At 46.8% G+C, this 26584-nt stretch overlaps 1 protein-coding gene across 3 annotated transcripts; it reads left to right on the top strand.

Moving 5' to 3' along the window:
- The first annotated feature begins 2697 nt into the window (after positions 1–2697).
- LOC119185254 (uncharacterized) lies at positions 2698–26584 on the top strand. 3 transcript variants are annotated; one of them, XM_075874410.1, is made up of 3 exons: positions 2698–3009; positions 17763–17884; positions 20345–26584. In XM_075874410.1, exon 3 carries the CDS (start codon positions 20859–20861, stop codon positions 22911–22913), a length of 2055 nt encoding a protein of 684 aa, XP_075730525.1. In that variant the 5' UTR covers positions 2698–3009; positions 17763–17884; positions 20345–20858; the 3' UTR covers positions 22914–26584. The 3 variants fall into 3 exon arrangements, with proteins under 3 accessions (XP_075730525.1, XP_075730526.1, XP_075730527.1); XM_075874411.1 differs by having other exon boundaries at positions 12455–17884; XM_075874412.1 differs by lacking the exon at positions 17763–17884.

Below are 26584 nucleotides of genomic sequence, written 5' to 3'. Positions count from 1 at the left end.
CTCGCTATGGCAACAACACAATTTTGTTTGGAAGAACTCCAGAAACTTTTTACTTTGATGGAGCTTTGTAATTTACACATGTGGTGCTAGGAGCACTTGTTTGTGTATTTTTTATTGATACAACTTGCTGTAGATTGGGAATTGAGGCCTTAACAATTCGGGTGTTGCTTCAACAATGATTAATGTGCATGCTGCTCGGGTAGGTGTATTACTGGCAGCGTGGGAGGGAGGCATTTTATCATAATTCAAAAAGCTCTTTCCAGTTTTAAGTGAGATTGGGTTACCTTGCAAGAGTAAAGTATGATTCAGTAAAGCAGAAGATAAAGATAAAGAGGAATGCTGGGAGCCTAACCAGATAGCATCCGGTTCCCTACTCAACAATGGGGGCAGGGGGGATGGTGGCTGGGAAAGTAGGGATAAGAAACAAATGCAGTAGAAAAAATGACATTATGTCATATAAGAGTTGGGCTGTGAATAAATGGGCGTTCATTCTTATTTTGTATTAAGATTAGTTTAATTAAAGTAGACAAGCCATTATGCTGACCTAACTTTGTTTAGTTTGGTGGCACATAGGGTCAGCTATTCTAGTGACGTTTTTTAATTTTATTTTTTGCCTTTGTTGTTAGAGCATACTTGGGTTCCAACGCGTCACTGAACGAACCTGTGAAGAGTAGTCCGACGCGCGAATGACGAATGTGGTCATAATAGCTGCATGGAATGCATGGATGATGGAATTGGCGGAACGTGAAATGCACACAGTATTGATCGATAGATATGTTGGCAGATAATGTGTGGCCAAAGTACCCTAGGACCGCATGCAGACGAGATATCTGCATTTGATGCTCAAGTAACAAATTCAAGCAAACTGTCACAACATAAGAATACTATCAGGTAATGAGCTCGATTAACATATGGCTGTTAGCTTTTTTTCTTTTGAGAAGTGAGGCACAGACGTCAGAAGGGGGGTCCGGGCACCTGCACCCTACCTAAGCTACACAACCTCTGTTCCCTAGCGGCGTGCTACGTGGTTTTGCGCCTATGTCGGCCCACCTTAGACAAAAATTTTGCCGACGCCCATGCAAGTTTAAGCCTGACCACACGTGCGCGTTGCAGCACGCCAGCGCGTGTGGTCAAACCGCAGAACACCTATGGCGTGGCTTTCTGACGTGGTGCCCCTCCTTATGGAGAGAGAGCGCACAACCGCACGTACGCGTAGCAGCGTGTCAGCGCGTGGATTTCTGATACGGTGCCGCGCCCTACGAATAAAAAGGGGGCGCAGCATGGATGAAACTCTCGCGGAACATGCATATACTTTCTCCAAAGAAAGAGGGGGGCGCCTACCTTCTCCCAGACAAAAATCCTGCTGACGCCCATGCATATGTTTAAGCCTGCACACACGTGCGCGTTGCAGCACGTCAGCGCGTGGCTTTATGAAGCGGCACCCTCTCCTTATGGAGAGAGAGAGGGCGCTTCGCTCAAACGCGCGCTAGAAATACTGTACATGCAACCTTTACGTACCTAAAGGTAGCATATACAGTAGCATATAACTATAACGTGCGCTGACATGCTGCAATGCAGGCGCTGCGCCGTGCTTCCTACCGGGCTGAGGAAATTAGGCGCCTTCTTCCTCTTCTGACCACAACCACCACCAATGCATACGTGTGCTAGACCATACATACGTACGCGTTGCAGCGTGTCTTCGCGCGGCTTTATGACGCGGCACCCTCTCCGCGCTGACACGCTGCAATGCATGTGTAGGCGCTGCGCCGTGCTTCCTACCGGGCGGAAGAAATTAGGCGCCGTCTTCCTCTTCTGACCATAACCACCACCAATGCATACGTGTGCTAGACCATACATACGTACGCGTTGCAGCGTGTCTTCGCGCGGCTTTATGACGCGGCACCCTCTCCGCGCTGACACGCTGCAATGCATGTGTAGGCGCTGCGCCGTGCTTCCTACCGGGCGGAAGAAATTAGGCGCCGTCTTCCTCTTCTGACCATAACCACCACCAATGCATACGTGTGCTAGACCACACGTACGCGTTGCAGCGTGTCAGCGCGTGACTTTCTGACACGGCGCCGCGCTGGCCGGGCCCTACGGAGAAAGTGGTGGTGGAGTGGTTATAAGAGAAATGCACGGCGTAGCGCCTAGAGAGAAAGGGGTTGAAACCACAGAGCACTTATATACTACCATGGTGAAACCAAGAAACTATATGATTCTCCCCTTAGAAAAAGGGTGAAACTCTTTGGGGTGCAGTTTCGCGTAGCTGCGTACTCTCTCCACAGGAAGAGGGCGCGGCGCCCTGTGTGGCCACGCGCTAGCGCGATGTAGCGCGTGCGTGTGGTTAGGCAGTTTCTTATCATCGGGCTGTTTCTCATCATCGCTTCTCATTTCTCTTCAATCATGAATGCGCGTCACTAGAAAAAAAATATGGTGGATCTTGACAGTGCGAATATGTCACTTGAAATGTAGCGAAACAAGAAAATGCATTCAAAGCTGATTGGTTCGCACCCATATAAAGAAAGAAAAAAAAACACAGCGATTATTCACAGATCAAGAAACATCACACAGTTATGTGCACTGCAATATGCGTCTGAACATTTTTCTGCCTAACGAATTGGTAGAAGCAATACTTCTACGTAAGACAGTAACATTTCTCGCCGCAAATGTCGCCACCGCGCTTGCATCATGGTGGCGGCCAACGGTAGGTGTTCTGCGGCGTCGTGGCGAAGTCAGTTTATCGCTGCTGATATCAGAGTGAAAAAGCAAGGCGTATGCGAGGCATCGTAATCGAATGATATCGGAACCTTTAGTTATGCGTACGTGTGTGCATCGTCAGTGCAAGGGCACGAAGTTGTGTGGTTTCGGGTAACGCGCTGGTGAGCAGTGAAAGATTGTGGAAGCATCGCTGCGGAGACTCGACGATACGTCGCTAGAGTGGTTGTGGGTTGTGTTCGCTACAGATGCATACCAGTGCGAACACTGAGTAGGACAAGTGGAAGACACATGGTATGTGCGGGAAAATGGGTCCTGGAAAACTCTTGTGTAGATGTCGTAAATCGTGTGTGCATTTGCTTTGTATATTTACTACGCAAAAACAATTTTTCAGGTATTTTCGCGCTGTAACTTGCAAGTAGGTGTTGCTCGCAATTATACAAGAGAGCATTTCACGACATTCATTTCGAGGCAAGCCCTCTGACCTAAATGTGTTTGCCCCCGAATCTGTTAAATTTGGGTATATATCAGGGGCGGCGCCAGGGGGGGGGGGGGGCAAGGGGGGGCTGGAGCCCCTTCTAAATTCTCGCCTGCCCCCCCCCCCCCCCCCTATGCCCACCCAAGTGCCCGGAAGCATATATTGAAAATCTAGTAGGAGCAGAGCTAGCTGGCCCCCCCGGAGGAACTCACTTTTCGTGGTTGCCCCCCCCCCCCCCCCCCCAGTAAAAACATCCTGGCGCCGCCCCTGGTATATATACACACAGTTTCGAAGTGATTAATAGCATACATCATCAATAAGTTCGCTATGTATGTCACTATCTGTGGTACTATGCTCGCTTTATGAGGATTGAATGGCTCCGGCGATTTTCACTTTTTCAGCTGCATTCCCCTGTTAACATCCAATAAGCAGTTAGTTGGACTGTTTTATTGCATGGCTTCTGTGTTCTAGGGGACAGTTTTCTTCTTGTATATTCGGAATATGCGGATACATGCGCGACTGCTTTCACATTGTAAAACTGAAGCAGGGTGGCTACCAACCTGGAAAAGTCGGGGAATTCGGACACTTCAGGAAAAGTCGGGGAATTCCTGAAAGACCTGGCCAGGTCATGGAAACTGGCGGCAGTCTGTGCGACCGTAACAAAAATAAGCATATCCGTTGATAAAAGCTTAAAACGTTGCACCTTCGGCTGCATCTACTATCCTTGAACCTTTCTATTTTGAATACATAATAATAAACCGAAATGAACAACTAGACGAGGCCTGGAATAAAAAAAATTTGGCAGATTATGCGAAGAATGCGGAGGGAAAGTGACCGTGTTGCAACGTTTTTTATTGAGTGACACGTCATGAAATGGCGCTAAATATATTGTAGCGATGCTGAGGCAGACAGGCCAAAAAAACAAGCAACTTTATTAGGGCGAACTTGTGCCCACAAGTCTAATGACTATGGTCGTCGAGTCCAAGTAGCCGAGAGGCACAGAGTCAACTAACTTCCTCTTCCTCGTTGTTGGAGCGCACGAACGCATGACGCATGCCAGCCGGGTCTTGCTGGTGCTCTTGCCATGATGATTGCGGCGGCTACTTGAACGTGGCCAACCTGTCGCGGCAATATGTACAAATGTTGTACGCACAGACAAACGTTAAAGAGTTGCAGATGTTTACATAACCAGTCGTTTGCTCTTGCGCAACGATGTCAACTGGAACATGCGTATTAGCAGCACCAGAAGCTGATATGAAGCGCTGATGCTTGCGAGGATGCTGGCCCTGGACACTGCTACATAAATTAACTTCAGCGCATGGCAACTAACCACAATTGATGTTAATCTGATGTGACGGCTGTATCAAAGGAATACATATGTAATGTTTCTAAAATTGGGTAGGTAGCACAGCAACCACTATTGATGTCTGATGCAGATAAGCCTCTATTTCAAAATTAGTTTTGAGACCTGGCATAGCTCTGTAGTAAAATGCTTCATTGCCACACAGAATGCTTGGGTTCGATTCCAGCTGGGATCCTGACATTTATTCTTTGCATTCGTCGGGTTGACGATACTGATGTCGGGTATTTCTTAACGCTCATGCTTGAAAATCATCCTCGTGTGTTCTAGTCGTTCCTGGGTAGATATTAAGTGTGAATAACCTGGGGCACACACACGCATACCAGTGACACATACCCACCCATGGGTATGCGCCTCTGTCTGGTGGAAACTATTTCACGAAGTACGCGACAGGATTGTGACATTATTTATGTCCTGACCAACGCATCATATTCGTCAAACCATCTTACTCTCGCATGCTAATTTTTGTTCACGCCAAGTTAAGGGGTAACCACGAGAGCACTCAAATGTAAGCGGCTAGATAGATGGACAGATGCGCTCAAAGTTGCCGAAATACTTTGCATTTAAAATAAAAAGGCATTGAATAACTGTTGCCTCTTCGTGTAAACACCAAACTATGCACCTACCTAAAGAACACCAAGTTCACTGGGATTTCGCTTCTAGATACGAGAACCTTGTAGATAGTAAAAGCCATAGGAAAGGCACAGCTTATTTAGGTACGCCTAAATATGTCACGTAAGCACTGAGAGTACATTGTCGAAACTGTCTTATCACTTTTGTTCAGTGTATGTGCAGTCAACTGTATGTGCAGGAATTCGAGATGCAGGCATGATGCAACCTTTTCTTTGGCTAGAACACGTGCACTTGACCAGTCAATTTGGTGGCTCGTAGATTTCAGATGTTTAGCGAGGGCATTCAAGGTGATGCGTTGTTTCACAATGTCAAATTCATGTTGTTTAACCCTTTTCTTGAAATCACAGGTCTCACTGATGTACTGGTTGTCACAATCGTGGCAGCCTATGGCTTAAGCAAGAGAGGGAAAATTTCTGCTCAGCAACTTGTCTGTCATGTTGACTAAACGTTCCTTAGATTTCATGTTGGTACAAGCACTATTTTGATGCCTGTTGCTGCTGCATAACTAAACGTTCGTTAGCTTTCATGTTAGTACAAGCACTATTCTGATGCCTGTTGCTGCTGCATATCACACAGGATGTCTGACTTTCTAACCACAACATTACTCGCTAGTTGGTAAATTTGTGCATGTTCGCCTTGACTACGATTTTTGCCTGGCTCGGGTTAGGCCAGAACTGCCATGAGCAGAGGCTACCTGGGCTATGTCACGAATTTTAATATTAGTAGTACTATTATTGCTATTATTGGCAAAGCAACGGTGAACGTCCTCGACTATGCACTTATTGCTGGTAGCTCACAGTTCAAAGGTAGCATTCGGTAGCTTCAGGTAAAGTTCACATTTCTTTTTCTTGAGATGGTGTTATTAAATCGGTAATTATTTTTAGTATCACGTCCATAGAAGAGTACGTAAACAAAGGTAACATGCTGGCATCCATAATTCATCTATGGAATCGAGAAAGCTGTTGCAACCTGACAGATTGCTTCTTGCCACCACATGTTCAAGCGTCAGCGCTTTAAATGCTACCGTTAGTTTTCATTGCAGTTGTCTGAGGACTTTTGTCGCTCTCCAAGCGTCAAAGCCTAGCGAAATAAAACACCAACATGCATCTGCTCGTTGTAAAAAAAAATGCAGTACAGTTTCGTCCTTGCAAAATTCTCATTAGTTGTTGTCAGAAAACGCAGTTTTGGATAGTACCATTATAACAGTAATCCAGGGTGGATCAGTTCAAATCCAATCCACATCTTGAATAGTAAAATCACTGGACTAAATACAGTAGTCCAGATTGATCTCATTCAATCCGATCCACATTCTCAGCGGTCTGGGCATTTACTTCAGTGGCGGAAACGGTCACAGGCTCCTGCGTCCTTTTGCACGAATGGCATGAGATGGCAGCACTTTTAAAAAGTCTGACCACATGTGCGCCTTGCCGCCCGTTTGGCTTATTGACGCGGCGCTGCGGCCTCGCCACGGTGGTCTAGTGGGGGAGGTACTCGGCTTCTGACCCACAGGTTGCGGGATTGAATCCCGGCTACTGCAGTTGCATTTTCGATGGAGACGAAAATGTTGTAGGCTTGTGTGCTCAGATTTCGGTGCACGTTGAAGAATCCCAGGTGGTCGAAATTTGCAGAGTCCTCGACTACGGCGTCTATCATAATCATAGGACGGTTTCCGGACATTAAACTCCACGTATGAATCAATGGGTCGCTGTGTCCTCTACCAGTGAAGGGAGAGGAGAGTGCAGCTTAGCATAGACACGTGCCTCTCTCTCTGAAGTGAGGGAGAAGTGAGGGAGTGAAGGGAGAAGGTGCAGCACGGCCTCAAAAAACCATGTGCTGAGATGCTACGCACACGAGTGGTTAGGCTTGCAAGTTTTCTAGCAGCTTTGGCTGCGTTGTTGCACTATCATAGGCTCCTTTAAATTTCAGCTGCACTTAATTTTAACTCGTGTATTTGCTTACTGGTTCTTTCAAACATTAAACAGCCAACTTGTTCACTTCTTGTGTCTGAGGTTTTATTTTGGCCAGATAACACTAACACTAACACTAAAACACTAACAGCAAAGTCATTTTTTCAAGTGGTTTGCTGTGGATAATGCGAGTAATCCGATTATGTTCAACGGCCTGTACCCAGCGCTCTTGCCGCCCTGCTTCATTTGACAGCTATAGAAATTGTTAAAACTGAATGTTAGTATTCAGTCCTTCATGTCCATGCCAATACACAATTCAACGGTAACATTTATTGCGGAAGTACAGTTGAAGCCACTTATGATACTCAAGTGCCATGAAAATTCTATTGTTATAACCAATAAGGGCTATAGATAGGTTGCACAAAAAAAAAAGCAAAATAGGGAGATGGCGGGCTGTTCTGAAAAAAACTACATCATCGGGATGGAATGTGCCAACGGACATCAGAGATGAAGATGACAAAACTGCTGATTTTTCTGACATTCTTGAAAGTTTGGATGCTTTCATGGGGCTGCGACAAGCCCCATAGAGCCAATTTATGACATGTTTCGGATGACTAAACATTTTGGAGTGTTAGCTTTTTACTCAACTTGCATTGCAGAAAGTGTACTTACACAAGTCAACAGCGGTTCCCGCGCCACAGCAGAATTCAAAAGTCTGCTTTGGTGCAGTGCCAGAATGCTAAGCAGTGAAGCGTGCTCTAAGGGGGTGTGGGGGGTCATTAAAAATGGGGGCGGGTTTCAGCAGCTTGAATCTCTCGTTTTCGTCTTTCTTTTCAACGATGTACCGCTTCATTAGCTCTCAGCACTGACACGCCAATGATGTGGTATGCGGGCATTGCTGTAAGCAGGTTATTTCACCATATAAAACATGTAGAGGTTCATGGTGCAGCGGCTTCGCACTGATATAACCGATATATTGTTAAAACCAGTATTGTTTATAAGTGGGTTTGACTTTACTGTGTAACTGACGGAGCTGTCATGTCGGCTTTGGTTTTCGCCATTGTTCTGGCAAGTGATCCAAGTTTGTCTGGTAGTGCATTCGACTAGTGGAGAGGAATCTATAGCTATCTTTTTGGCTGTCGCAATGCAATACACATGCAGTGTTAAGCTATATCGTCGCTCCGTACTCGCTAGTCGCACCTGTTTCCACAGCAAACTATGCAAGGAAGTGAGAGTTTACACTACCCAAAACAGCTCCAACAGGTGGCACTGCGATTCTAAATATTCCTGACCTTGGCATCTATTGCTAGCATCCTGTGTTTTACTTGGTGGGGTGACTGCCCCGCAGTGGCATTGGTACCAGGTTCAACCCCCCGAACCGGGACAAAATTTTCAAGTTGAAGCTTTGCATTGTGAGAAAACTGTGCAGATTTTTTTATTTCTTCATGCTACAAACGTGTGGTTAACCCTTCCGCTTTTTGCGGGATTCCGTGGAACTCATTTGCAGCTGTCGTAGATAAAGCAGCAGTTTATGCGAGCATTTCTGGAGGTTGACCTAAATGGCAATTTCGCACATAAAAAAATAAGATAATGGGGAAGCTATGCACTAGCGGTGAAAAGACCGAAGACTGAGACAGTGGAGCTGGTGGCCTTGACCCTCTTCTGCGCTCTCACTTTCCTTCCCTCTCCTTCGTATGCTATACAAGATTGCATTGCTTCACCCTCGCCCATCCTTTCCCACTCTGTTGCTATATAGACAAGACTATGCTACAATTTATTCTCTATCCTCCTCTTTGCTCGACCTCATCTTTCCATCCCCTTGATATGTGGTACCATATATTGCCACTATACCTTAAGAGGAAGGTATATAACAGCTGTATCTTGTTGGTACTTAACTACGAAACAAAAACCGTGAGACTTGCAAAGAGGGTTCAGCTTAAATTGAGGACGATGCAGCGAGAAATGGAAAGAAAAATGATAGGTGTAACCTTAAGAGACAAGAGAGCAGAGTGGATTAGGGAACAAACGGGGGTTAAGGATATCATAGTTGAAATCAAGAAGAGAAAATGGACATGGGCCAGGCATGTGGCCCCTAGACAGGATAACCGCTGGTCATTAAGGGTAACTAACTGGATTCCCAGAGAAGGCAAGAGAGTTAGTGGGAGACAGAAGGTTAGGTGGGCAGATGAGATTAAGAAGTTTGCGGGTATAAATTGGCAGCAGCAAGCACAGGACCGAGTTAACTGGCGGAACATGGGAGAGGCCTTTGTCCTGCAGTGGACGTTGTCAGGCTGATTATGATGATGATGATGATATACATAGTTAGGTTATAGTTGACCTTTCCATAGTTTATAGTAGTATATTATGTTTTATCCATCTTAAGGCAAGCAATTTTAGGCCCTTATACAGCCCTGTAGCATCATCTTAGTAATTGTTACATTCCAAATCATTGCCACTCCTCCATCTTTTTCATGGTGCTCTTTGGCCAAGACATGGCCCTTGCGCCATTTAAACCTACATATCATCATCATCATAGTTTCCTAAAATTAACTAGAGGGGACCCTGGTGCTGCAACCATTTAGCGACCATGGGATTGATGGGTAGTACACGCATTTGCCTAGTCTTTGTACTTGCGAGTGGCGAATCGCACTTGTGGCTTCGTTTATTGCTGTGTTTTCGGTTTGTTTCGGAGGAAAAAACAAACCCTTTTGAACTTCGTGACCACCCCGCAGGGGTGTCTGTGCTAGTAGGCGTTCGATGGATAGCGACACCACGGACCCGCGCTAACAGGGTAGTTTCGACTCCCTGCTACGCCTAGCTGTGCATGGCTTTGCCGTGTCCGGGGAAAAGGGGATCCTGGGAGTTGAGGCGACGCTGTGTGATTGGACCTTTAAGGTCCCCCGGCAGAGGCAACATACCGCTTTGGCCCCGGCTTCACGTAGATGGCACCTCTGAGCTGACCCACACAGGGGAAATGGCAGTTATCTTTTCCTATCTCTCTACCCCTACATCTCTGTCCTTATCTCTCACTTTTTATCTGTCCTGTTTTCTACTCTCTACCCTTTACTTCCAAATTTCCTGGCGGCTAGGGTTAACCCTGTGCAAATAGCCTACCTCGGTCTAGGCGCATTGGGTTATAGTACCGTTGTACGGCTGGCGTCTACAGGTTTTAGCATCCGCAAACTTGTAAAGTCCCCTCGTTGGGCTCCGTGCTGGGTGGCCGCCAACGCTTCTGAAGAAAATTAAACAGGCATGCCTAGAGCTTTTCCTCTGTTAAACGATCATACCGCCTTAAAGCGTGTATGCACCGAAGACTTTTCACCGGTTTTTTCAACTGATCAAATGAAAACTTTCGTTATTTTCACATCATGCATTGTGAGAAAAGTGGCAAGAAAGCCAGAATTGTATCCCCCTTTGTAGTATCCAGGTGTCTTACAGAAACTATTGGGGCTGGGTACGAAGTTACCAAAATGGCCAGCGGAGACTTTCTCCTCGAAGTTCTAGAAAAATAACAGTTTGAAAAGCTACGCAACCTTTCAACATTTGCGGACACTCCAATCACTGTAACACCACACAGATCAATGAACACAACTCGTGGAGTGGTATCTGATGCTGATTCGCATGGTCTGACCGAAGCAGAACTTCTGGAGGGGTAGAAGAGTCACAATGTGTACAATGTGCAAAAGATTATCATCAGACAACAAGCAAACACCAACAAAACACCTTATACTCACGTTCGCTTCCAGTAATCTGGCAGAAACTATATAAACTGGGTACACGAAGGCTTTGATCAGACCATACATACGTATGGGTGCACGTTAAAGAACCCCAGGTGGTCGAAATTTCCGGAGCCCTCCACTACGGCGTCTCTCATAATTATATGATGGTTTTGGGACGTTTAAACCCCACAAATCAAATTAATCGGACCATACATACATAATGCACGTCGTTCTTTTGAATGCAAGAGGTATGGCCATGGCTCACACAGCTGTCGTGGTCACCAAACTTGTGTACAATGTGGAGTGTCAGGCCACGTGTCTGAAAACTGCAAAGAACCGTCACCCGTGTGAACTGTGGCAGAAATTATGCCGTATACTCGCGGTCCTGTTCATTTCGGAAAAAAAAAGAGATCGTCACATTGAAGATAAAAGAAAACATCACATTAAAAAAAGCAAGTAGAAGAGTGTCGCCAATTTATTGCCCCACATATGCTGATGCGGCGCGGCAGGGGGCACTACTGCACCAGCCCTCACCACTCCTTTGGCCAGCGCAGAGCGAGCTGTTGGCTGTGGCGCCTGCTTCCAAGACGGCAGTAGTTCAGTCTACTCCGCCTCCTAGTGAATCGAGACCGGAGACTCCAGGGTCCTCTGGTCTCAAGGTGAGGCCTTGAGACCAGAGGACCCAGGCGAGGCTTAAAATCCGAACCACCAGCTCGCACGTCCGGGCATCCAGTGCCTCCAAGGAGGCAATGGATAAAACGGTATCCTTGGTGCCGAAAGAGCGGCGTGGCTCCTAGGAGCGCACCAAGAAATATAAAAAGCCAATAACGGGGCTGGATGACTGTCCTGCCACATGAATCAGAGACGCTTCTTCGAAACCTCGATGACCTACAAGAACTCCTCCATGAACACAATCCAAGAGTGCTGTGTGTACAAGATACACTTAGAACGAACACACACCAACTTTTTACGTAACTACGTAATCTTCTGAAAGGATAGAGATGATGCCATGCCATGATCCGTTGGTGTAGTTGTTATAGTTAGTCAAAGGATAGAATGTACAAAATTACTCTTTCACACTTCCCTCGAGTTAGTGGTTGTCGGAGCAGTTCTTTTAAACAAACTCGGTCACCATCTGCTTTTTGTACATACCTCCACACCACCGTCTTGAAAAATGTGAATTACAGTCTTTAATAGATGAACTACATGAACCTTGTCTAATCTAGACCTTGGGGACTTGAACGCACATAGCGGTCTGTGGGGAGATTCTCGCTGTAATGCAATAGGTTGTCTCATTGAACAGTTTCTCTTCTCTTCCAGTGCCTGTCTGTTAAATAGGAAGGAACCAACGTACTATAACATCGCCAACAAAACATACTCGTCTATAGACCTCAGTATTGTATCTCCTTCACTTCTACCTCTACTGAAATGGAAAGGCATGATTAATTTATATGGAAGGGACCATTTTCCTTTAGTTTTGAGCATATCAACATTATATAAATGTCCTTCACATGTTCCCAAATGGCTGACAAACAAAGCCAACTGGGGACAATTTCATAACGATTCTTAAGTTGGACTGACATCTGTGGGTCAGGCATAGATGAAGCTTTGCAGTATTTCATAGTTTTTCTTACTGACGCAGCATCCAAGTGCATCCCGCAAGCATCTGGACTGCCCGACAAGCGACGCGTGCCTTGGTGGAACATTGAATGTTGAAATGTACGAAAGGAGCAGAACAGGGCATGGAGGTTGCTGCAGAACTCACCGACAGCGGAAAACCTCGACCCCTTTAAGAAAATAAAATCTCGAGGCAGGAGAACGCGTCCGCGGGCCAGAAGGGAAAGGTGGCACAAGTTTTTAACAGGTATCAACTCGTATACACAGGAGGCTAAAGTCTGGAACATGGTTAGTAGGGTACCAGGAAGACAAGTACACTCAGTCCCACTCGTAAAGATACATGGTGACAGCTTGGAATATCAGGCGAACTTCCTCGGCGCACATTTCGAATGGGTGTCCAGCTCGTCAAGCTATACTGACGCTTTTCAAAAACATAAAACAAGAATTAAGAAGCATACAACCAGGCTTTCAGCTTGGCTGAGCTCCAGGCATCACTAAACTCCTGCAGTGTTTTCGCCCCAGGTTCTGATTGAGTGGTCTATGATATGTTGAAAAACCTGCCAATCGAAATGCAAAAAACTTTACTTTGTTTGTTAAATGCTGTCTGGTTTTCTGATGCTACCCCTACTTCCTAGAAAGAAGCTATTATTATTCCCATTTTGAAAAAGAGCAAAGACCCTTCTTCAGTTTCGAGTTATAGGACTATTGCAACTTACAAGCTGCTTGTGCAAACTTTTCGAAAAAATAATAAACTGCCGACTTGTACGTTTCCTTGAAACAAACACTATGCTCGATCCGTTTCAGTGCTGGTTTCGAGAGGGTAGATCCACCACCGACCACCTTGTTTGTATCGAGGCACAGATCAAAGACGCTTTCGTCCACAAACAATATTTTCTCTCTGTGTTCCTCCATATCGAAAAGGCTTACGATACAACAAGGTGCTTTGGAATATTTAGAGATCTGCCTCACCTTGGCGTGCGTGGCAAAATGTTTACCACAATCGAAAATTACTTGTCAAATCGGACATTCCACGTCAGAGTGGGCAGCGTTCTATCCCAAGCATTTGTCCAAGAAACAGGAGTGTCACAAGGTTGTGTACTTAGCTGCACACTTTTTATTATGAAAATGAATTCTTAGCGCTTGTCCATCCCTCGAATTATATTTTACTGCACATATGTCGACGACGTCCAGCTTGTTTTCAAGTCTTGTAATCTGGCCATGTGTGAGCGGCAGGTTCAGTTACAATTGAACAAAGTCTCCAATTGGACAGAAGAAAACTGGTTCCGACTGGAGGTACTGGAAATCAAGTGTGTTTTGTTCTCCAGGAAGAGAGGCATTCATTCGGAACCTGATATTCAACTGCATGGGCAACGTCTTTCGGTTAATACTGAACACAAATTCTTAGGCCTAATTTAGGCTGCCAAGCTAACCTTCACACCACTTATCAAGTATCTAAAAAACAAGTGCATAAAAGCCATGAATGTTCTAAAAGTGTTGTCACGCATTACGTGAGGAAGTGACAAAAAGTGTCTGATCAATTTGTATACAAGCCTCATACGTACTAGCCTAGACTATGGGGCAATAGCATATCAGTCTGCGACACCTACTGTCCTTGAAATGCTTGACCCTGTTCATCATCTTGGCGTCCATCTCTACGGGTGCTCTTTGCATCAGCCCCATGGAAATCTTGTACGTGGAATCAAATGAATGGTCGCTCCACCTACAAAGATGTTACATGTCTTTTGAATATTATCTTAAAGTGAATGCAAACAAGGAACATCCTTCACTTCCACAATTGAGATGTCAAGCCTTGCTGTGTTGGAAAAACGGCCTTCGATGAGACAGCCCTACTCACTCCGTGTGAGGGGCCTAGCGAAGGAAACTGGTGTGCCACTTGGAACACTATTTGATGGCTCCTGCAGTATGCCTGCCACCGTGACAGTGGGAGGCGATAGATTGCGATGTGTCTTTCTTGGAGGTTACGAAGCGTGCACCTATTGCACATATTCAGATATACTTCTTAGAACCACAACAGAAATACACATGTGCTGAGTTATTTACGGATGCTTCGAAGTCCAACACCTCTGTCTTGTAAGCAGCTGTCGGCCCATTTTTTTTGGAAGCCGGCGTTCTGCACTCTGATACAAGCATGTTCACCGGCGAAGCTTATGCGATACTTGCGGCCATTAAACACATTAAACAAATAAAGCTACAGAAGGCAATAATATATACAGATTCCCTAAGCGTAGCAAAAGCTCTGAAAACTCTTAAAAAGCACAAAACCCTGTCCTTGTCTCGCTTTATTCACTCTTATGCACAGTCTACTCATCCAAGCAGCATGTTGTAGTCTGCTGGGTGCCAGGACACCGCGGAATACAAGGCAACGTTCTGGTGGACCAGCTAGCTGGATCCGCCAACAGAACCGCTACCAATACATTGATACCAATTCCTGCACTCAACTTGAAACGTTTTTTAAAACGAAAGCTCGGAGGTTATTGGTAGAGCACATGGGACACACACACACAGGTAATAAATTGCATGTCATCAAGCCGCAACTTGGTCATTGGCCGCCAGTATCGAAATTACGCCACACAGAAGTGATACTCACAGGGTTAAGAACAGGACATACATACACTACACATTCATTTGTTTCGTCTGGTGGCGATCCACCGTTGTGTGATAGATGTGGAGAAGCACTCACTGTACTTCACATTTTAGTCCAGTGGAAACAATTAGACACGCTGAGAAGACAAGACTTTCCATTACCCTACAGACAACAGAAACCACTTCATCCTGCAATGTTTGTCGGTAGTGAACCACTTTTCACACATAAATCGTTGGTTTTTCTGAGAGAACTCCATACCCTTCACATGATATACCCGAGCATTCCGTAGCACAACCTCTCCAGACAGGTCTACGCTGCGGTGGCTACACTGAACAAAGCACTTGCCTCACGGCCCTTAGATGCAAGGGTGTAAACGATCGAGGCACTTGTGCTAATGCCATACATGTCCACCATGGTTTTTATTATCATAAACTACTTTTTTCATATGATCATAAACTACTTTTTATTATCATTACCACACAAAGATACACGGAGCCAGAAGTACGAAGGTTAGACAAATCCGTGTACTACCAATCATTCCCATGCTCGCTGAAGCGTCGTGCGTTGCAGCTTCCGTAGACACTAGCACTAGGGGTCCCTCTAGTGTATATTTAGGAAACTATGAACCTTTCCCATTCCTTTTTTTCTCTCCACCCCGTATCACTCCTTTCTCTCATTTCTTTACAACCCCTTGTTATGCTATACAAAGGTTTGCTATGCTTTATCACTTTCCTTACTTTACTTTTCTCTTGCTATACTATAGTATACTGTGCATGGCTCTGCTGTGCTAGGAGCTGTGTGGCAAATATCCGCTTTCAGTGGCGGATAATCACAAACTCCATGCAGAGTTTTATCAAGCTTAAAAGAGCCACGAGAAAAAGATCCAGTTGCCTGGTTGTAACTTTTACTGCTTCAATAAATTGAGCATGCTGATTTCTAAATATCTTAGCACATTGTTCCACCTATATTTAATGATACCCCTTTGAAATCCTAGAAAGCTCGCCATCCTAAAATGACCGTGTGTCTCCACTGGCTGTCATGTGTACCAGCGAGGTGGCGCCATCAGTGGACATTTAAAATTATGAAGGCACTGTTGGTCCTTGCTTGCTCTACAATAGTGAATTTATATTACAGCTATAGGAACCAAAATAATGTTACAGCAATATTATAGCTCGTAGTGATGCTTGAAGTTCAAGAGCAAACTGCAATCTTGCCCTGGTAAAAAAAAAAAAAAAATGTGAGAGGTGCATAAACAGTGCCTGCATCTTTTTCTAGCAGTTTCCGACTTATGGCACACTTGTCTGAGCCTTTTTTGTTCAGGGCAATACATGTGGGCACACACAGTGAAAACTCTTTTTGTAATTTTGTATAGCAATTGACTCATCTTTGTGTGTATTAGCGTTGGATTGTCAGCACGGTTTATATGCATGACATCCTTACTGTACTGCAGTTGAAACAATAGATGGCTCAGCAGGCCTCACTGCTTCGCCATGTTTTGTCCACGATAAAGGCTTTAGATTGGCTGGTCTAAGATGGCATGTACAGTAGAGTTCAAGGGAACAGGGACTGGGTAATCGAAATTGTGCTTTTGGGTAGCTATTAAAAGGGCACTGATACAAAAAATTTGGCCACGTGTTTTTTTTTCCTGCAATGTGTTCCTGGTGGCCTGTTAGTCAAAATACTGCACATCCTTTGCTGCACTGCATGATAGATAATTACAGGCTCCTCTTTAATGACCAGTCTCGGTTTCCTTTTAAGAGGTTAAGCTCCTAAACGTAGAGCCTCTGTGTGCAGCTATCACCTCCTAGCGTGGGCTACTCTCTCGATGCATCAGCACACAGAACTGTGATGCACTTCCTCACTGTCCGCATCAAGAAGTCCTTTTGAACAGAAAACGAGGCAGCACTGTCGCAAAACACAAAGCTTTCAGCACGTGCGCTGGGGCCACGGACTTGGGAGGAGTTACCGAGTAGTAGTCTGCTGAAGCAAATGCGGCAAGAGAGAAATGGTGGCTATGATATCATCATAATTTGTATTGTCTGTAGCATGGTAACATGAGGGTACTCTGGGGGGGTCACTTTTAAAGGTGTTTGTATGATCGCGCATGCAAGCTTCGAAAATTCACAAAAGATACCTTTCCAGCTATACTTTTTGTTAATTTTGTAGATAGTATATGTATGTTCGCAGGAATTGATCCTAAAGGCTATCTCAGTCACGAAATTTTGTGTCACTGCCCCTTTGAATGAACTCAGTTGATGAATCTAGATGAGGGATTCAATGTAGTATTGAATGAATGGCCAGGACTTTGAATACGCGTGAAGTCCTTGGGAAACATTTCACGGGCCCATTTAAGCAGCTCCGCTGGTAAAAAACATGGTCAATGCTTAGGCTGTGCGATGACTTGCTGAGCCCACAACAGATACCTAGCACATGCCACATGCTAGAAAAGACACTCGACTGGCAGTGCTCTATGCTCTATATGTAAAGAAGACTTAATGTTAGGAAAGAACAAAAAAAAAGGGGGATAAATATGCAATTCAAAACGAGCACAGCAGCAATAACGGCATAAAAGCAATAAATGAACAATGCATATAAGTGTTTCAGTGGGTGTAAAACAAAACTAGCTTACATGATAACATTAAATTGTAATATAAACGACACACAGATAAAAGCTACTACAAGTGTAACAATGTGCGAGTACAGTGTTCTTGCCTTTATTTGTGCACAGATACTACCGCAGAACATATTGCACTGTCTCGAAATGAGACTCCATCAGTAATGAAGATGTATCAAGTGATAGAGCACTGACGACGTCATTCAGCAAGTCATTCTGCGCCTCTATAATTGCGGGTAAGAAAAACAATGCTTAAATCTTTCAACATTGGAGAGAGATTTGAAAGATGCATTCATTATGGCTGCTTCATCTGATGCCACCAGAATGAAGTGCTTGAAGGGCATCTCTGATTCGTCAAATTTAGGACTCCTTTCGTATTTTGCAGTAAAACAGAAGAAGGTGAGAAAATCCTAACTATTTAGTCACGGTACAGCCTTTGAACCGTGTGGCTCCTCTCTGGCACCTTCGCCACTTGTGACGCTAGGCAAGTGTCATGGTTTCATGATCAAATTAAGTCAGCACAGTGTGCAACCTAGCCAATAAAAACACCAGCGCAGTCAGTATGGAACAAGGTTGCCACTGACATTAATGGCATTTGCAGTCACCTGATAGTACTTCTTTACGAAAGGTCACGTACATCAAAGGGCCGTCAAGTGCTTTGTGAAGTCAAACTACCACTGGTTGTCGCATACGGGCATATAGTGAAATACTTGTTTTGAACAGGGGCAAATGAGACTCTTTGCCCGACTCAACAGGTCATTAGATTCTGATTAGGCAAAAAAAAAACAGGTTAGCAAATTTTGTGTTGGCACTCAGCCCTTTATAATTTATGGCCAATCCAGTTGTGTTTGTAAATTCTTTTTTGCATTTACACAACATTAAAGATGAGAGAGGAAATAGCCTTAAAAGCAGGAATATTTAGCTTTATTTCCTGAGGAAAACAGGCATCCACATATATGGGAGCTGGAAACACTAGACACACTGGGTCCATCACTATTTTTCATCGCACATTGGAACTTTGATTGCCGACGTCTCTGTTTCAACATATCAAACATGTAGATAAAGCTGGTTAGTATGAATCCATGTTCATAGGAAGTGCAAAATTAAGCTACACCGAACAGCAAGAAAGAAGAAATGAAACAAGCTTTTAACACCAACTAAGTGTTTATTTGTTTTTGTTGTTTCATCTATATATATCTTTGCCTTTCTAAATATATGCTTACTTGAAGTTGAGCGCTTGTCTCATTCTTTCTTTTTTGCTGTCCCATAGTAGCTTAATTTTCCGCTTCCTATGAACATTGTTTCAATGCCCTAATAATTTTGATCATGACTGTTTATCCATCATATTTCGTCTCATCATCAGTATCATCACCATTATAGTTGTTCATAGGGCCTCCTTGCTAACGGCTATGAGTCTACAAATTCGTCTTTTATCTTTCATGATGATCATCAATGCATTTATCCTCATGTTCAATGCTTTCAACATCACTATTGCTGTCATCATTCAAGGAGCTTTTGCTTGCCTAGATCTCTTGTTCAGTGTGTTCATAATTATGAGTGCATTCGTCATAACGATGAACGCACTCATGTGCATATTGAACACTTTCATCATGATCAATAGCATAGTTCAAGAGACGTGTGTATCATCAGAGCTCTCCAAATCGAAACATTCACTTCCGCTGTGCGTTATCAAAATGAAGCCACATAGGTCTGATTACCAAGACCGCTTCACTGATAAAGCACATGAATTCTGAACACCAGTTCTCAGAGGCATCTTTTGCCCTATCACAGATAACTTCTTGTGTAGAGCGATATGGCTGTGTAGCATGTCCTACTGTCATACGTCATTTGATGTCTGTGGCATTTAATCAACTTCTTACAAGAACCCAATGTGACTGCCATTCACAAATGTGGACACTGCAGTGACAGCTCAACTTAAAAAAACTTTGTTTGCACACAGTGCAATAAAAACATGAATGCTTCCTTGTCTTGAATAAAGTCAGATGATCCGAACCAACATAAGCATTTGTGGGAAATTATAAAAAAAAATCTAGGCATACAGCTCGCCGGGCTCGTCGACAAGTACTGCTGAAAAGACGAGTTGGGGCATAATAAAATGATATTGCCTTAACGCAGCTCAGTTTGAGCGAGAAGGAAAGATACTATGCAGTCAAGAAGGGGGGAAAAACAGATGACAGTGCGAGCGCTGCTTGCAGCATTTGTCACATGGAGATGAGTCTATAGAACTTTGAGGTAATGCTAACATTTCAGATAGATTTTTAAGACTGTGTGTTTGTATTAGCATGAATTGCTTATATGTTTTTTCTCTTATTTGGAAGCTGGGATATAAAGAGTTTATTGGTGGTTGCTTTCTTGATACCAGGTGTTTTGCTTAAATTGTGATATGAATAATTAACTTCACTTGTAGTCAAGCCACTTCCATATCCCATTTTGAAGAAGTGTTTCAGGGGCTCTTTGATACTCTGCTTCATTCTTGTAAAGAAAGCAGGCTCATGTATAGATATTTCTCCGTTTTAGACATTAAATTTCTACCTTTCATGCCTAAACATTATGTGCTGTGGGGGAGGTAAAGCACCGACCTACATTGCTGATTATTGTATTTTGTACTGACCGTACAGGTGTTCATAGCTGTATAGCATTTTATGGTGTTGACACTCTGTGTATTGTTCTTCCAGCATTAAGAAAAAGGGGGACCACTTCACTCATAGACATCCTGGTGAAAACTAGCTTTGTCAAGCTGTGGAACTGCGTGCAAGGACATGCTTCAGCCAGACAGCACACCTACAGATTGGCTCAGGCAATTAGTTGTACTGCTGTCTAAATTCCCTCCCATATTCATGCCATGAAGAGACATGACTCATACACGACCTGCCCTAATGGCAGCTCACTAATGAGGAGACGCGCTTGGACGCCGGAGCGAGCAGACGCGCGTCGCATGCGCTCCGCCGAACGTGTGCTCTCGTTGACCGGATTACTTCGATATCGTCGCCGGCACTGTGTCGAATCATCAAGTTTTAACTGCCCTGGGAACCGCACACCCTTCCCGAGGCTGTAGAGCATCTCCATTTTGCTCTATCGCCTTCAGAAGAACCCATGTGAGCGCTGGGCCGCTAGGCCTAAGCGTCGACCCAGCTCGCCTGTGCGAGTACGGGTGACTAGGCCTAACGGCGGGACCCCTTCCACAACAATATGGACGCTAGCACTATGCCAACTGCTGACGTGACTACTACAGGATGCGTTCAACCTGCATTCAGTCCCAACGACACCCATGTTAACACGGAATCTCTCGACCTCGACGAGCTCACCTCGGCAAGCGAAGATGAAGTTGCCGTGCACCATCCTACATCGTCTGCATCGCTGGGACCGGCGAGCGACACCGACGCCAACTGGAAACTGGCGATTTCCCGTCGCCAGCGTCAACGCCAGAAAAAATTCGACAAAGCTCGAGCGGAATTGATGCAGCCGGCCGGTCCTGCAAGCACTCCGCCCAGCCACGTCAACGCCGGGGCAGCTGCGGGTGCGAGCGCTCCTGCTGCGCAGGCAGACGCGGCCGGCGTCGCACCGGCGCGAACACCACCACCCGTAACGAAGCCGCGCCAGCTACGACGGAAGCTGCCGCCGCTTCCACGCACGGACATAAAGATCATCATGCGCCCGAAAAACGGCCTGGCCATTCGGAACTTCACTACGCATCAAATCTCCCGAGCCGTAGCACTGGCGGGCAATTCACGACAACATTGTACTGGTGATCATTTCATTATACGTACTCGCCCCGGGTCGAACATCATCATTGCCAGCACGCCACATGTTGAGACGGCCGAAATTCTTCGTCGGATCACCACCCTCACGCTTGAGAGGAAGACCTACGAATTCAATACCTATGTGGCGGCCCCTGAGGGCACCTTGCGGGGAGTTATTCATGGGATAGACCCTGGCACAACTCCGGAAGAACTCACCGCCAACCTCCGCGTGCGCACGCAGGGAGTGACAGTGCACAGTGCACGAATGCTTGCTGCTACCAAATCTGCCGTGATCACTTTCGAAGGCCCCCTTCTGCCCCGATATGTACTGTATTACGGTGGGGAGGTGGCCTGCCATCCGTACAAGCCGACGCGACAAGCCTGCCAAGTCTGCTTACAACCGGGGCACCGCTCAGACGTATGCCCCACGCCAAACACTCCCGTGTGTCGGCAGTGTGTTATCCTCAACCCCGTTGACGGTCACCCCTGTGCTCCCAAATGTCACTTGTGTGGAGATGCCCACTTAACGGGCGCGAAAGAGTGCTCTCAGAGACTGAAGGCCCCGCGCCCACGGCCACCTCCTCAACCAGCAGCACCAGCCAGGGGTCGCAACCCCCATCGTAACCCACCCACTCCCAAACGTAGGTGGTTCAGCAAGGAAAACGAGACCTCATGCAGCCACTCCCGCTCACGCTCGAGGTCACAGTCCTTCCCGCCCCTCCCTTCTGTGGAACCTGGCCAACAGCAGCAACCACAGCAGCGACAACATCCGAAGAACCAGATGACCAAGGGGCAGCAGCAGCAGCAGCAACCCACCTGTCAACAGTCCCAGCTCGCCTCCAGCAAGCATAATGAGAAGCCCAATCCCACTCAATCAGCCGGTGCCGACAATAAGGTGAGCTGGTCAGCAAATGTAGATCCTCCCATCGCTCCACTCAATACCCTGTCCACCGCATACGAACACCTTCTCGCGGAAAACATAAAACTCAAACAGGAGCTGGCGGCCGTCAGGGCACGTCAAGCAAAGGACAGTTCTCAACTTCATGCCCTAATGGCACGTCTTGGATCGCCGCCCGACTCCCCCGAAAAAAACCCCCCAACCTCCCCCAAGAGACAGAAGACCCCTAAAACGGCGCTATCAATTCCTGCTGTGTCGGGCACTACAGTCACACGCGAAGAGTTACGCGAAATGCTCTCAACGCTCGCGCAGCAGCTATCGCAACAATTCAGTGCCGTATTCACGCAGTTCGGAGAATGCCGCGACTCTCTCGAGATACGCTTCGAGGCGCAAATTGCTGAAACTGGCGAAAACATACGCAGGAAAAGGGCCACTCGTAGCTCGTACGCCACGACAGATCAAGGTTACCATAGACTAGGATTGGAATCACATGCATCCGAAATCCTCGCTACCCCCGCATTGACACCCAGCGCCCTCACCCTCACTCCTACATCGGCGTCGCAAGCCGAGATTCCGATACCCATGCCTTTCCACTCAACGAATTAACCATGGGCAGCACAGCCCCACTCATTGGCGAACATTCCGCAGAAAGCGGAGCCTCCTCAAACAGTACATTAACACACACCTTGCTCGGCCAGATGTCATAGCGCTTCAGGAGCCCGGAACGCCACCCATATTTTCAGGTTATGAGTCCTATAATAGTCGAACAAAGGGCAAAGCGGCCATCCTGATTGACAAAGCGCTAACCGCAGTTGGCTTAGACAATATCCCAGACACCAACATAGAACATGTGATTGTGGAGCTAGTTCTCAGGCAAAAAAAGAAAGGAGAAAAGCAAAGTATCATCATTGTCAACGTATATAGCGCCCCAAAGCAAAAAAACACTGATTTCCATGCCCTCGTCCAAGGTGCCTGCCGATTAGCCCAGGGAAAAGAACTCTTACTGCTCAGCGACTTCAACGCTCTCGACGAACGCTGGGGTTACAGCCGTTCGGATGTCAAAGGCAAACAGCTTGCGGCTGCCACTGAAAAATTTCAGCTTGAACTGCTTACGGATCCCGCGTTCCCTACCCGGATCGGCAACAGTGTGTGCAGGGACACTTGCCCCGATCTCAGCTTCGCCCGTGGCCGTGCAAACTATAACTGGGACAATCTGCAGGAATTCTTGGGCAGCGACCACTTCATTCTCCACACGAAAGTTACAGGGAGCGCAGCGCGTCGGTCTATTGGAGAAGCACGCATCACAAACTGGGACGCCTTTCGTCGTGAGAGCGAATATTCACTCGACAGCCTCACAAGCCTCACCGACTGGTGCACCCAACTTAAAGAAATTCGAGAGCGTTGGACCACCACCATTAACAGAACACCTACACTGCCGGAAGTGGACGGCCATCTGCTACATCTGTAGGAAGCCCGAAGGAGCCTCATCCGCAGATGGAGGACGCAAAAACATAACCGACGCCTCAAGCTAAGGATCGCCACACTCACCACTCAGGCAGAGCAGTACGCTACAGAACTGGCGGGACTCAATTGGGCCCAGTTTAGCGACTCTCTTCGAGGCTCATTGGGCACGGCCCGCACGTGGCACATTTTGCGCGCTTTGATGGACCCCACTCGCACAAAAAATGAGACGAATAAGTCAGTCATGCGCCTCATACACGCCTTTGAGGGTACTGACGATGAGCTGCTGGATCAAGTCCGGCGAAAATGCTTTGGCGATTTCTACCCACCCGCATCTCAAGCTGCGTATCGTGGACGTGCCAATGACACTCTCGACCGACCAATAACGGTGGACGAAGTTTACGCAGCCATTCGCAGCAGCAATCGCAACACAGCTGCTGGGGCAGACGGAATCGCGTACTCCCTTATCAGGAACCTCAACGACAGTGCCGTACAAGAAATCACGGCGTTTTTCAATGATCATTGGCAACGTGGCACGCTTCCTCCTGAATGGAAGCACGCGGAGGTCATAATGATACCGAAGCCGGGCAAAAAACTTCAGATCGAAAACCTCCGACCAATATCCCTCACTTCCTGCCTTGGTAAACTCTTCGAGCGCGTCATCACTAATCGCGTGCAAGATCACCTCGAAGACAATGACCTTTTCCCGCACTCAATGTACGGGTTCCGGGCACATCTTTCAACGCAAGATGTACTGCTACAATTAAAAGAAGTCATTGATAACGCCCCCCAGCAAGGAGAAAACATTATCTTGACTTTAGACATTAAGGGCGCATTTGATAACGTTAGCCACCAGGCCATACTTGAAGGCCTCGAGGCCCTTCATTGTGGGCAGCGCGTCTACAGTTATGTTCACGCCTTCTTGTCGGACCGCACTGCCACAGTCGGTCTCGGCTCCATCCGATCAGATGTTATTAAGGTTCCGAACAAGGGCGCCCCGCAGGGCTCAGTGATTTCCCCGCTACTCTTTAATGTAGCTATGGTTGGCCTGGCACATGAACTCCACCGCATCGATGGCATACATCACGCAATGTATGCGGACGATATCACCGTCTGGGCCACGCGGGGGTCCCTTGGAGAAAAAGAATATAACCTGCAGCAGGCAGCCACATGCGTCGAACAATACGCGCAGGCACGAGGCCTGGCCTGTGCAACAGAAAAAATCTGAGCTTCTACGAATTTATCGATGCAAGCTCCCACCATCGACGCAGAACAACCAAGGCTCCCGCCTCCAGGTTGTCCTTGCTGGCAAACAAATCCCAGAGAAATCCACCATTCGAATATTAGGCATGTGGGTACAGTCGAACCGCCATGTGAATCACACACTTTCCCTTCTCCGCACCACTACACTGCAAGTGGCCCGAATGATATCTTGGGTAGCCACTCGTCGCCATGGCATGCGCGAGGAGGACACTCTGAAACTCATACGTAGCCTCGTGGTCAGTAGGGTGACATACAGTTTGCCCTACCAACGCCTCACCAAGAGCGACAGGGCCAAGTAGACGCAATGCTCCGCAAGGCCTACAAAGCGGCACTCAAGCTACCACCGGGTACTCCTTCTAGCAAGCTCCTCGCATTGGGCCTACACAACACCTTTGAAGAACTTTGTGAAGCGCAACTCGCCACACAACTGCAATGGCTCAAGCAAACACCTACAGGCCGTGACCTGCTCCTACGCCTCGGCTACGTCAGCCAGTTTCACGACGCAGCTCGTCGCAAGCCCATTCCGGACCAACTTCGTGCCACTTATAAGGTCGCTCCCATCCCCCGCAATATGTATCCTCGACTACATCAGGGCCGGAGGGAAGCCAGAGTGGAAGCCCTCGAGCGAACTTATGCACACAAAAACACTACGTACTATGTTGACGCCGCCAACTACGACCATGCAAACAATAAGGCTGTAGCCACAGTCGTGGAGCACACACTCACAGAACGTACCAGCGCTTCCGTGCGGTGCCGCAACATCACCGATGCTGAAGAAACTGCCATCGCGCTCGCTCTCGCCCTCGGCTACAGACAACGAAGGTCGCTGACAGTTCTCACGGACTCTCAAGCAGCTTGCTGCAACTACCTACAGGGGCGCATCAGCCAACCCGCTCTCAGCGTCATCATGAGCGTTACAGACACTGGCGAGCATTCCATTACACATCCACTCAGAATTTGGCATCGGATTATATGGACTCCGGGCCACATGGGACTGGAGGGGAATCAGGCAGCGGATAGGGTAGCTCGAGGGTATGCGAGCCGAGCACCTTCCAACTCCGCCCCTGAGGAACTCGTTCCGGTCCCTTGCGACTATTCGGCCATCCTAAACCATTACAGAGGACTTAGGAAAGCTTATTCGCTACCACACCGAACACTAAATAAAGAGGAATCGGTCAGCTGGAGGCAAATTCAAACCGGCACGTTTCCAAATTTGCACATCCTGAGTAAAATGCACCCCTCGGCATACTCTCCTCTCTGCCCATGGTGTTCAGCTAAAGCCACTCTGTACCACGTCACGTGGGAGTGTCAGGCCATTACAGCCTTACAACCAGTACAAAATCCAACAGCGGAGCGATGGGAGGAGCTGCTGGCCAGCGAGAACCTGGAAGATCAATTGAGTCTGATCAACCGGGCCCGCAGAGCGGCTGCTGCAAGCGGAGCCCTGGACTAAGGGCCCCCCCACCGCAAGCCAAGCATGTCCGACTACTCGGAGCTTCTCCGCAGAAAATTTCATGTAATTAAATAAATAAATATGTTTCCACCACCTTCCA

The sequence above is a fragment of the Rhipicephalus microplus genome, chromosome 9, assembly GCF_043290135.1.
Source record: "Rhipicephalus microplus isolate Deutch F79 chromosome 9, USDA_Rmic, whole genome shotgun sequence".
NCBI lineage: Eukaryota > Metazoa > Arthropoda > Arachnida > Ixodida > Ixodidae > Rhipicephalus > Rhipicephalus microplus.
The sequence above is the reverse complement of the archived record's forward strand: the minus strand, read 5'-3'. Positions and strand labels throughout refer to the sequence as shown.

Excerpts from the sequence above, each read along its gene's own strand:
- LOC119185254 (XM_075874412.1), top strand. The coding sequence starts at position 20,859 with ATGGACGCTAGCACTATGCCAACTGCTGACGTGACTACTACAGGATGC.